Source organism: Periplaneta americana, chromosome 14 (assembly GCF_040183065.1).
Source record: "Periplaneta americana isolate PAMFEO1 chromosome 14, P.americana_PAMFEO1_priV1, whole genome shotgun sequence".
Taxonomy (NCBI): Eukaryota; Metazoa; Arthropoda; class Insecta; order Blattodea; family Blattidae; genus Periplaneta; species Periplaneta americana.
Genome location: NC_091130.1, coordinates 62,127,720 through 62,140,329, shown reverse-complemented (window position 1 = coordinate 62,140,329; position 12,610 = coordinate 62,127,720). Strand labels below are relative to the sequence as shown.

Below are 12,610 nucleotides of genomic sequence, written 5' to 3'. Positions count from 1 at the left end.
TGACATTCCTCTCCAAGCATTTCGATAGCTTCGTGGCATCATGCTTGATGGCTAAGAACAAGGCTTCATGTTCAGATCGTGATGTCGACTTTTTTTTTAATTCATAATTTAGCTCAAATTTAATTTACTGTTGTTCTATTTTACTGCAGTGTTTATAAATACCCATCTACTTGTAATGTTAGATCATGTTTCATAGCATCATTTCAAATGCCTTTCAAATTGCGACGAGAATCAAAGAAAAATTATATATTCCAATTGCTGACAAAACGATGCCGTGAGAGTACTGGTTTGAAGAACTGGGCATGTGCAGTGTGTTGTAAGCAAAACTTACATTATAAGGGAGTTCCAAATTTTACTTCCGTATTTGTACATAGAAAACGTGGAAAAGAATATTAGGAGAGAAATTTCTGTTAAATAGTTAAGAAATTCATCTTAATTCGACATTGTAGGAGTTGATGGTTATAATTCTGCCGTGTTTTGCTGACAGAGGATGCTCATTGTCATTAAGGAGCTTGCATACAAGCTGTTGCATAATGTAAAAATGGCACGGTATATTTGTGGCGTAAACTTTTAACAGCAGGTGATGTGGTGAAAGGTGCTAATTTTTAGAGAAACGTGAAATTTTCATAGTTACAGACAGCAGCAAGGCTTCAAAATCTTGTTTAAACATAAGTTTAATAAACTGAATACTTTTCTGATGACAGAATTAAGTGAAAATATAAGTTGCAATAAAATTCAGGGAAGCATACATCAACACAAGTGTAGAATGTGATTGTTGGTTCCATGTCAGTGTTACTGAATTTTCAGGTTCTCTCTCGTATCACCAAGAATACAGAGTTCATTTTTAGTAATATCTGTATAAAGTCGATCACATTCCCATGATATGTTTCAGATTTTAATCCCTTAAACATTTCCATTATGAAAGATGATTTTTGCCTTAATCATATCGAAGACAAGTATTTCTTGCTATTGGGAACTTTTTCATAACAGCACTCTAGATATTCATCCTAATTCGTACACACTGTTTATATTTTTCACTTCATAGTTATTTAAAATATCTTGTTTCAGACGCTAATATTTAAAAAAATTCAACATTTGAAAAATGACCAGGCTTGTGGTCTAGTGTTCAGGCTTCTTACTACAGTTCACGGTGCTTGCCCGCCGATCCTGAGTTTCGTTCGGGCGCAGGTTCGATTCCCACTTGGGCTGATTACCTGGTTGGGTTTTTCCGAGGTTTTTCTCAACCATAAGACAAATGTCAGGTAATCTATGGCGAATCCTCGGCCTCATCTCGCCAAATATTATCTCGCTATCACCAATTCCATCGACGCTAAATAACCTCATAGTTGATACAGCGCCGTTAAATAACCAAGTAAAAAAAAAAAACTACAGTTCATGAGGTCCCGAGTTCGATTCCCAGTTAGAGGCACTGGAATTTTTCCTTAAAGGGGATAATTCCTGCATTCGTCTATGGTCTGGAATTTAGGCTAAGTTTATATTTAAGATCTCTCCTGGCGCACATATTCATGATCATCCTATCATATCATCGGGGTAATGTAACTCCACCTTTCAGGTGCCCCGATCTCAGAAGTGGGTTACACTTAAGCCATTGCCAGAAGAGACCAGAAATGTTGAAACCTTGTGGCATTGGAGAGAGGGAAACCTTTGAAAAATTTGTCAGTATTTTGCACATGCTATACCTGTGTTTTGAATATATGTACAGGGTACACATTAAAGAGCACTCATTCGTGGACATATAAGTTTTGAAAACATTTCATGAAATAATTTGGCAATTACATAAATTTTATAAATACATTACACTTTCTCTTTACACTTGTTACATATGACACACATGCACTGGAAAAATCATATCTATAGCTGATCGATAGTGCTAAATTTCGACCTCTATCAGAAGAAGACTTCCCCTTCATAATCTGATATGACTTATGTTGACATCACATAATCTAAACAGGACTTACAAGCACGTAAAAGTCGCTGCTGGTTGGTGGCAATATGTGCATAACATCAATGGGCATTGTGACATTAAAAAGGTTAAAGGAGTAAGAGTGAAATGCTGGTAGGATGAAGGAGAGTACCTACTGTAAGCTACCTCAAGTTTTAATAAACTGATTTTAAACTTTATTATTTTATGTAACACATCCTTAGAAAAGCATTTTCTTTTTCAGCAACATCCAGCGCCACTTCCAAACCCACCAGTGTATCAACCCACTAACATTAACTGGAAATATCCACCACCCAAACCAGAACTCAAAATATCTAAAGTTGCCAACAAACATCAACAAGGTAAGTTCATTCTTTACCTTTCAGTACTCTATAAGCATGTACAGAATTGGACTTCCATATTTCATTTTCTTAATAAAGGAGGGACAGTAATCATGAAAAGAGAAAAAAAAGTCTAGATTTCAGGTGAAATGTGTGTGTGTTTGGAAGTTTCTTGCATACATTCTATATACCAGGGTATAGTCACAGTCTAGTAAATACAGTCACGAAGCTTGAGTTGTGAGGGTGCTAGGAACAATAGACTGTGCCGGTATACTATTTCACATTGTCTGTAATGAGGTGATATTAACGATCCTGGTGGTTAGCAACTATCTATGGATGCATATTTACTACGTATTGAGCTTCATGACTGTATATACAGTGAAACCTCTCATTTATGGATATCAAAGGAACGTAACAATCTGTCCGCATCTGGGAGGTGTCCTTTATTGGGAGGGAGGCTCCTCAATCTAACAGTAAATTTATAATATGCATTATGTATCCCTTCACGCTTTAAATGAAATGTATTATTATAGTTTAATTCTAAATTCTACTGTACTGCAGTAAATTCTTTGCAACTATGAACTATAGTAGATATGATCGAAAAAGGTAAATACAGTACTACGCAAGGCAATTTTATTCTAGGTCTACAGTTACACAGTACTGTAATTTATGTTCAGGTGCCATGTCTCTCGAAACATTACAATTGACTGAAGTGAAGAGAATAATCCTACAAACCCTATCATGTGTCGAATACAATTTCACGATCGCGGAAACCTTGGACCCATCAGACAGGTTAAATTTTATGATTTTGTTCATCCACCCGCTTCCAGCTAACAACGGGTAGCCGGCTGGGCTAGTGGTAGCCTACGAGACCTTATTGTCTTCTTTCATGTTAAAGAATTTCTGTACAGTTCTCAAAACTAAATTTTCCTTTTTTGTAACACATTATGTCTTGAAATTCAAGTTCTGTCCGTAGTCAGGAGGTAAAGCAAGACTGTGAAACATCTGTCCGTGTCCGTGTCTTAGAGTGTCCGTAAACGAGAGTTAAATTCATCATTATTTCTATATTATTTCAGTTGGGACATAAAAATCTATCCGTATATGAGGAGTGTCCGTAAGGAGAGGTTTCACTGTACTAGACTGTGGTATAGTCATGTCCAGGCACTGCCCTAGTACTATTTTTTTCTGCAACCCAATAGTGCCCTGCGCCTTTACTTGGACATTCAGTGTTGCAGATGTGCTGCTGAAAGGAAATCTATAGAACTAAAGCTGCTACCAACGATGTAATAATGTGGTTAAAATTATACATAAAAAGATAGCAAAACTACATCACATTCCAGAAACATAGCACACCTTACAAACCATCAGCAATTCTTCCGTTTGACAAGTTTTGCAAAGTGAACTTACTGTTATGTGCAATCTGAAACCTTCAAACACATAGAATTAGAATGTTGTATACAAAATATACAATATATAGGGCATATTGTGCAATAATTTCAATGCTTGGAAATGAAAAAACACAGCAAGAAGCAGGCATATATCTTAACCTGAGCCAGTGACTTCATCTGTATGTGGTATTGTTGGCTTACAACACCAAGCATTTGGGAACAAACACGTAATTCATACTACATTGTGTAAATATCCCCTTTTTAATGTAGTAGTGAATTTCTCAACAGTAATCTCACTAGAGGTTTTGATTGTATCGATAAATCTGTGAGTGGAACACGAGCAGGTTTATCTAGAGAAAATCAAAACTCGAGTGGGATTTAATTGACTATTACACGATTAGAAGAAAGTAGGCTATATAAAGATTAGAAGTAACAAAGTATTCCAATACAATAAAATATTAATTGTCTTACGAAAATACAACTGTCTTCGAATGTATTATTGTACCATCTCAACATTACGCTAGATGGCAGTAGTGTTTTATGATTGTTTTCTTGTTACCGTATCAGTTGTGCCAACTATGGAATCATCATTGAACTCTGTGGACTGTCAAGAAGGCTTTGTTGTTTCAGTTTCATTTTTATTAAAATATTTGAATTTCACTTCAATCATTCGGATCCCAGTAATCAACGTCATTTGACAGATGATTTTCAATAAATCTTAGTATTAAACAATCTCTGATACGTGACTATCCATAATATCATATAGCAGAAGCTATAACAAACATAACCTAAATAATATAAACGAGTGTTAGAAAAGTTTTAATTGGGGATGATGAAATAAACTAGAAGGTTTTAATTAACGATGATGAAATAAAAAATAAACATGAAAATTTTAAAAGAAACAATTATTGAAAGTACAATTTTCAAATTTGAATGTTTTAGTGGTTGGTGGTTCAGTTGATGTTATATTGGACGTGTCCCCTAACTGCCCATTGTGCAACTCAAACCAAGAAATGGATTCGGAACAGTTCAAAATCTGTGCTTCATTGGCTGGTCATGATAATATCTTTGAAAAATATTGGAGTGCAAGAGGTCAAATGACTTTATTGTCAAACGCCTGGCATTAGAAAACAACAACAACATATTGGACGTGTGCGTAAAAGAAGTGAACTCGTTGGTGTATATGGTGTATCCCTCAACTTATTCAGGATTTCCGAATGGTGCTCTTCATATGTGACCAGTGATCTTTATTAATTCTTGTTCTTCAATGCCAATGCGAGTCATATTTGAATGTGCTGAGCATCGACTGGAGTGGTTTGTAATTTTCTGTTTTTTGACGTTCAGACCAGTGCAGTTTGAAATGTTGGCAAACAAAGAAACAAATGCTAGGGTAGTGATAAAAATAAACAAATGCTAGGGACGCGATAAAATTGTGCGATAAGCAGCCATGATTGGTTGAAAGACGTCCTTTCGTACCGTTTTATTGGTTGAAAGTAGTGTGACGTACTAAAAGTGTAATAGTCACCAAAATCTGTCACTTTGGTTAAAGTAGTGTTTATTACGATTTTTACAGGCATTGTATTATCATGGAATATGCAACTGACTTCAGAATATGAGGAGATTGCTAGTTATCAGCTGTATGCATACCAAGAAGGATCTGCACAGCCAAGTACTACTTTGTGGAAGAAAGTTGGAGATGTAAAGGCACTGCCACTGCCGATGGCCTGCACTTTGACTCAGGTAAATTAAATTGGATCACTATTTTAATTGATTATTTAAGATCGGTTATTAAATTGTGCAGTAGTTTTCTCCAAACTTCTGCTACTGTGTGGATGATTGGAGTGTGAAGGAATTTCCATGCATAAGTAAATACCATATTTTCTCGAATACCCCACTTACTTTTTTTTTTCCGAAATATGCAAGTAAAAAATAGAAGTTGATTAACATTGCCTGGTTTTCCTCCCACATAACTCCTAAGGTGGTAGTGCATGCCATTATGTTCCCGCAAGGGTATTTAAATTGTTAAGGTTGTTAAATGGCGTTTGGATTAGGAATACATGTGTCAGAATCAAGTACAAGTGTGGTAAGCATTAGCCTAGATCAGTAGTGTCAGAGTTGTAAGCTCCAAAACCGGTTGTGGTGCTAGAGACGTCCAGTCGGAGCGTGAACTTGCTTATGTCTGTGGAAGCACCGGAGCTCGCAACAAGTTATAGTGGAGCGCTCCGCTCAGTTTAGGCTGTGTCTGACAACGCTGGCCTAGATCATACTCGTATATGTAACAGATATGTCGGGCTTATAGGCTTTGAGGTTAACTACTTTTGTCAGGTTTACTATGCTGCCATCTAGTTGTTACATAAGGAGTCACGTCATAATTCCCATTTGAATTGCATTAGCGACTGTGCTGCCATCTCGTGTTCGTTTACGCCTGACGGGTGGCGATCCTGTTATCTTCGAAGTGCTGCCGATTTTAACGTAGCAAGGAGTTATCTGTTACATATATGATCTAGGGTATTAGTTTGTGTGTCTTTCATTTTCAATTCTGAAAATGAATTCCCACTAAAGGTATGAGATTCGAAAGATGCAGAGGAACATGGAAATTGTGATATGTGCTGTTAATGTTGCAGGGTATCATGTAAATGGCCAATTAAGCAAGACAACTGACGTGTTTGTATAGGATGGGTTTGAAATGTATCCTATTTCAGGATAAAATTTATTTATTTATATATTGCTAACTGTATTTGTGTTTAATTGTTTTTAATTTGTCGTGAATACATAAGTTGAAAGTTTTATTTTTGTAATTTGTGTTTATTTAAATTTATTATTATTATTATTATTATTATTTTTTTTATTTTTTTTATTTTTTTTTTTGCCTTTAAAAAGTGGGTGCCAGGTATTCGAGAAAATACGGTACAGTATTCTGAACCATAATCACTTTGTAGGTAAAATTTTTTGTGTTGTGAGGCAGTCTCGTCACAAGTTCTTTTCCTCCTTTTCATCTTTCCGCCACTCAAATAATGGTAGCTTCTGTCAGCTTTCACTTGTGCATAGATTCAAGATTCTTTATTGTCATAAAACAAGGTTCTTATGGATATTGTTATTAATAGTAAGAAGTGTAACAACAACAAATAATGACAAATATAAAATTATATACAGGAAAAAACCGCATGTACATTAAAATAAGTAGATTTTAACATACTTTTAAGTACCAGTGTGATATAAGCCTAAATCTGTAGGCTAAATATTTTGTAATAAAATAGATGATATTTAAAGTATAATATAGGCCTAAGCCTAAATCTAAGTACATATTTTCTGTCCTCTTTTTTTCGAACAGTGTACTCCTTTTTGAAGCTTTGTGTCCACTTTTTTTTATCGATGTGGATCTGGTCACCCTATTCTCAGTAGATGATGTCATTTTAATTTCTATATTTTAATTTTATATCTATAATTAATGGAGGAATCAACCTTTCGAAAGGAGGACATGATAAGATGATGATCTAATAACTTATGTGGACACTGAAGTAGATAAGAGATTTTTTTCCCCATGTTGTTACATACATAATACTCAAGCACATGCACACTAGAGTTGGGTTGTTTCGTGAACAGATCGTTCATTCGAATAACTAATAATAAAGAATTATAAGAATCTATTCGTGGTATCAACGAAGCACCATTCAAAAGAATCATAACGAATCGCTGTTCAAAAGAATAGTAACGAATCGGCATGATATCGCAACCCACGATTCTATTTACTTGTTTGAGATAACCGAACCATGCCGAATGCTCCGAGCGAGCAGAGAGGAAGGATTTGCGTTATTTTAACAAGGTTGGGTTAAATAGCTCATGATATAGATGACATACTGATAAGAAACTGATAATAAGCAAAGATTTCTAACCATTATGAAACGAATACTGTATAAATGATTAAAGAAAGGTTTGAGAGTGGAATCCAAATACTGCATTTGCTAAGTGTGAAAAATAATGAACACGTATCTGAAATCTGCATGGTTAAATAGAGATGTAATGCAAAAAAATGCACTTGATAGTAAGATTGAGTTGATAAATTATAATTACGAAACACTATCTCGAATAATTTTGTAGAGTAATGGAGGTCATGATGAATGGTTCCAGCCAATCAGAAAGAAACCATCCAATGTCTCGCCTCTCATGCCATCTATACGAGAGATGTAGAACGTTTTTGTTTTACCCGTGTTTTGCAAGGGAAAGAATCCTGTGAGTTGTTCATTGACGATTCAAAAGAATAGTTGGAATCGCAGATGGGAAGAATCGTGAACTCGTACTCGTTGATTCAAAAGAATAGTTGGAATCGCAGATGGGAAGAATCATGAACTCATTGATGGTTCAAAAGAATAGTTGGAATTGCAGATGGGAAGAATCGTGAACTCGTTGATGATTCAAAAGAATAGTTGGAATCGCAGATGGGAAGAATCGTGAACTTGTTGACAATTCAAAAGAATAGTTGGAATCGCAGATGGGAAGAATCGTGAACTCATTGATGATTCAAAAGAATAGTTGGAATTGAAGATGGGAAGAATCGTGAACTTGTTGACGATTCAAAAGAATAGTTGGAATCACAGATGGGAAGAATCGTGAACTCATTGACAGTTCAAAAGAATAGTTGGAATCGCAGATGTGAAGAATCGTGAACTCATTGTCGATTCAAAAGAATAGTTGGAATCGCAGATAGGAAGGATCATGAACTCGTTGACGATTCAAAAGAATAGTTGGAATTGCAGATGGGAAGAATCGTGAACTCGTTGTCGATTCAAAAGAATAGTTGGAATCGCAGATAGGAAGAATCGTGAACTCGTTGTCGATTCAAAAGAATAGTTGGAATCGCAGATGGGAAGGATCATGAACTGGTTGACGATTCAAAAGAATAGTTGGAATCGCAGATGTGAAGAATCGAGAACTCGTTGTCGATTCAAAAGAATAGTTGGAATCGCAGATAGGAAGAATCGTGAACTCGTTGTCGATTCAAAAGAATAGTTGGAATCGCAGATAGGAAGGATCATGAACTCGTTGACGATTCAAAAGAATAGTTGGAATCGCAGATGTGAAGAATTGTGAACTCGTTGTCGATTCAAAAGAATAGTTGGAATTGCAGATGGGAAGTATCGTGAACTCGATTTAAAAGAATAGTTGGAATTGCAGATGGGAAGAATCGTGAACTTGCTGATGATGTAAAAGAATAGTTGGAATCGCAGATGGGAAGAATCATGAACTCATTGTCGATTCAAAAGAATAGTTGGAATTGCAGATGGAAAGAATCGTGAACTTGTTGACTATTTAAAAGAATAGTTGGAATTGCAGACCGGGAAAAGTCATGAACAAATCGTTAGAATCGATCTGTATGTATGATTGAATTGTTGGAATCGACTTCTGAAAAAGAATCGTGTTGCCCAACTCTAGCACACATACACAACAGTGTTTCCGAACTTCAAGTATGAAGGTTGGATGTTAAAAATTAATAAAAATTTGTGCTGTAGAGGCTTTTTCGTAAAGCAAGGTGAGATGAACTGTGGTTGTGTGTGTTTTTCATTTAAAATATCTTTTTTATTTTTATGTATTTGCGTATGTGAATATAAATATGCTCTGGTTTGTTTTACAGTTCATGGAAGGACATAAATATCATTTTGCTGTTCGTGCAGTCGATGTGCATACAAGAGTTGGACCATTCAGCACTCCAGGCAACATTGTACTCACTCGTAAATAAAGTGAACGTTCTCAAAACCCCTCTTGAGCTTTCATTGTATACCAAGTTTACTAGAATTCATGAGTGGATTAGCTAGGGAGTAAATGTTATTCTTGAAGTGCTGCACATATTCCACCAAAATCATCCCTTGAGGTGAATTGCATATGAAGAATTTTTATTGACTTCCATGGAAGATGACAATGCCATACTAGTACACTTTTGCAAAGAATGAATTTATGCTTGAAGCATTGACACTGCTTCATAGGAGAGTGTGAACTGTCACGTGGTGTGAACTTGAGAGTGAAAGGTATGCATCTTAAGCAAACACATCAGTGTATATACATAATACTACTTACACGTGCTGTCTATAGATTTTGTTGAGCATCCAAATTTTCGGAACACGTAGTATATGAATTATAAGGTAAACTTTCTCTTAATGTTTTGGGCCTGAGTTCGTCGTGATATTCTTGCTCTTAAGTTAAGTTGGAAATGTAATGTAGATTAAAATTGAGTTGAGTTGCAGCTGAGACTGGTGAACATTCTTTGTCCAGTATGAATTCTCTGTAGTGAAAAAAATGCAAGATGTTGGGTATTACAGCAGACTTAATTGTATTGTGTGTTGAAATCTTTCTTGTCCTATGAATATTTCATGCATAAGTAGAAATTATCAACTTGTCACTATTTGATCGGATGAAGAGGGACTCTTAACATATTGTACAATTATACTGACACTGTTATGAGTGCTAAAAGAAGTTCGTTGTACCATGTCTTTGATAATTTTAATTCTGAATTTATTTTAGTTCCTGTATATAATTTTTTTTTCTTTCAAATTCGACAATTTTGATGCCATTCAAGTGCTCCCATTATTTTCTGTATATATTGTATTTATAATTTTTGGTTGCTTTTCAGTTTTTATTTATGAGACCGTTTGTTGGATCTATTAGAGATCTGTGTAATAATAAAAATGTCAGAATTAAGTATACTTTTTCTATTGTCATTCAATTGTTGAACATTAGATTGGCATTTACCCAAATAGGGTTAATGTATTTGTTGTCATATAAAAATAATATTAATAACAGTATGCAGTGGATTAAATATGTTTTACTGCAATTTACAGAAAAAAAAAAGATGTCTGTCTATTTAGCATAAATATGAATTATAAGAGAGAAGCACTTACCAGTGCTGTATAGTGCCACAAGTTCTGTGAATAGTGTGGTGTCCCAATTCGATGGATTGCATTTACAAGTCAAAATTCTCAGGGCAGGTCATGCAGTACACCAGAAGGACTGAGGATTTTGAATCCTAAATAGGTTATTGTTTTATTTAGAATGAGAGCTCTCTCAGTATGTATTTGGATTGTGTAATGAATTTTAATCGAAGTAATAATCGTGAAATTAACATTTTTGTATACAGCGAGTAGCTTGTTAGCTTGTCATTATAATGTGTTTTCATTACAGTGTTGCAGAAGAAGTTGTACAGTACAAACTAACAGTGGAAAGTGTATAAATTATTTACGTATTTACTACTTTCTTGGAGTAGTTGATTGTAAGAATTCACATGCTTTGCATTCTGATAAGTTTGCTTTTATGAGCCTCTTGCTAATGAGGTACAATAAAGACTTTTGAGTTAGCGACTATCAGTTTTAATATGAGTCACCTTTCTCCAAGGGCTGCGATGAATTGTGTACATAGGTAATGTGTAGTGGGCGAATATTTTTTTATGGGGATTGACTCCTTTCTTCCAACACTAACGTCCATACCTGTGGAGTAACGGTTAGCGCACCCAGGTGGCCTGGGTTCAATTCCCGGTCGGGACAAGTTACCTGGTTGAGGTTTTTTCCAGGATTTTCCCTCAACCCAATATGAGCAAATGCTGGTAACTATCGGTGCTGAACCCTGGACTCATTTCACCAGCATTATCACCTTCATCTCATTCAGATGCTAAATAACCTAAGATGTTGATAAAGCGTCATAAAATAACCTACTAAAATAAAAAAAAATTATCCAACACTAACACACTTCCAAAGCAGCTAGTGTAGTTTATGCCTGTGTGTAAAGTGTGTCAGGTTGAAAGAACGTTGCTTTAAGAGAAGAGATCTAGTTGGAATTTTTCATTGCTGGTGAAGAAATAATTTCCATCACGTTTCGAAGATTGGTCCTACCTTTGCTTTCAGGTGATTAAAAAAAAAGAGAAAGAGGAAGAAAAAAAAAAGAGAGAAAGGGAAGAGAGAGATTCCTCGTCCTTGGGGTTGTTACAATTCCCTAAACCTACTTGACTGACCAACAGTTTCTCAGTAGAGTGTGGAGTAATATAGACAATAGTAATATGCGTTACAAGAGCGGTATGTTGAAGTTTTCATGTTCGAGGAAAAGTTTGAAAAAGCGAAACGTAGTTGAGCTTTTTTAATTTCTGAGAATTGAAAGAAAACATACCGCTCATGTATCGTACATTATTTTGTGCGAAGATCGTTTATTACATACCTGAAAGAGGAATTTCTAATTAGTTGCAATGAAATCTCCATCTTGGTTTCTGTTCAATGGCGGCAAATTTGCAAAACAAAAATATCTATCTTCAATATTGTTGCTTTAAAATGTTTTCTGTGTTTACTATACTCCAGCAGGCTGTGATATACATCTGTCTTTTTTTTCCCCAGTCTATGATGAGTCTGGAATCTTGTTGATTTTTTCACGGCTTCCTTAATGTTACTTGCATCACGAATGCAGTAACTTTAGTGGAGTTGTAGAGTTTACTTAATTTTTGCAAATATTTAAAAACAATAATTAACAGTGCAATTTAGGTGAAATTGCAGTGGTAAGTTTCCAATTTATAATTATTACTATATTGAACATCTCTGAAAATAATAAGTTAAAAGCCTAAAGCAGTAAAATCAATATGTCACCTAAGCGGTAAGAAGAGGGAAATTGTTATGTGTGTGAGGTTGGGAATACTGAATGTGGAATTTTAGACTTTCCGCGGATTGGTTTTGTGCGGAAACCAAGCAAATACGCACGATCTCGCACAAAATAAGATACATATTAGGGTTAAGACAGTAATACTTGAATAGTGGGAGAGGAGAAATTAATAGAATGAACATTGTTTTGGAAGTAAACATCAACGTATATTAACAGTGAAATTGAGTAGAATAATGCAGAACATGTGAAAGTTCTGCACAAGAGATAGTCCGTTATAGTGCTGCCATCTAGCAGTGTAGAAGGAACCAAGCAAT

General features: G+C 35.4%; 1 protein-coding gene across 12 annotated transcripts in view; it reads left to right on the top strand.

Moving 5' to 3' along the window:
• Positions 1 to 11,014, top strand: part of LOC138713365 (activating transcription factor 7-interacting protein 1-like) — a 222,334-nt gene extending 211,320 nt beyond the window's left edge. For all 12 annotated transcript variants that reach the window (XM_069845410.1, XM_069845420.1, XM_069845421.1 and 9 more), the window contains 3 exons: positions 2,187 to 2,304; positions 5,245 to 5,411; positions 9,301 to 11,014. In XM_069845410.1, the coding sequence (XP_069701511.1) occupies positions 2,187 to 2,304; positions 5,245 to 5,411; positions 9,301 to 9,405 (390 nt within the window). In that variant the 3' untranslated portion in view covers positions 9,406 to 11,014. The remainder of the gene's footprint in view (positions 1 to 2,186; positions 2,305 to 5,244; positions 5,412 to 9,300) is intronic.
• Positions 11,015 to 12,610: the final 1,596 nt, after the last annotated feature.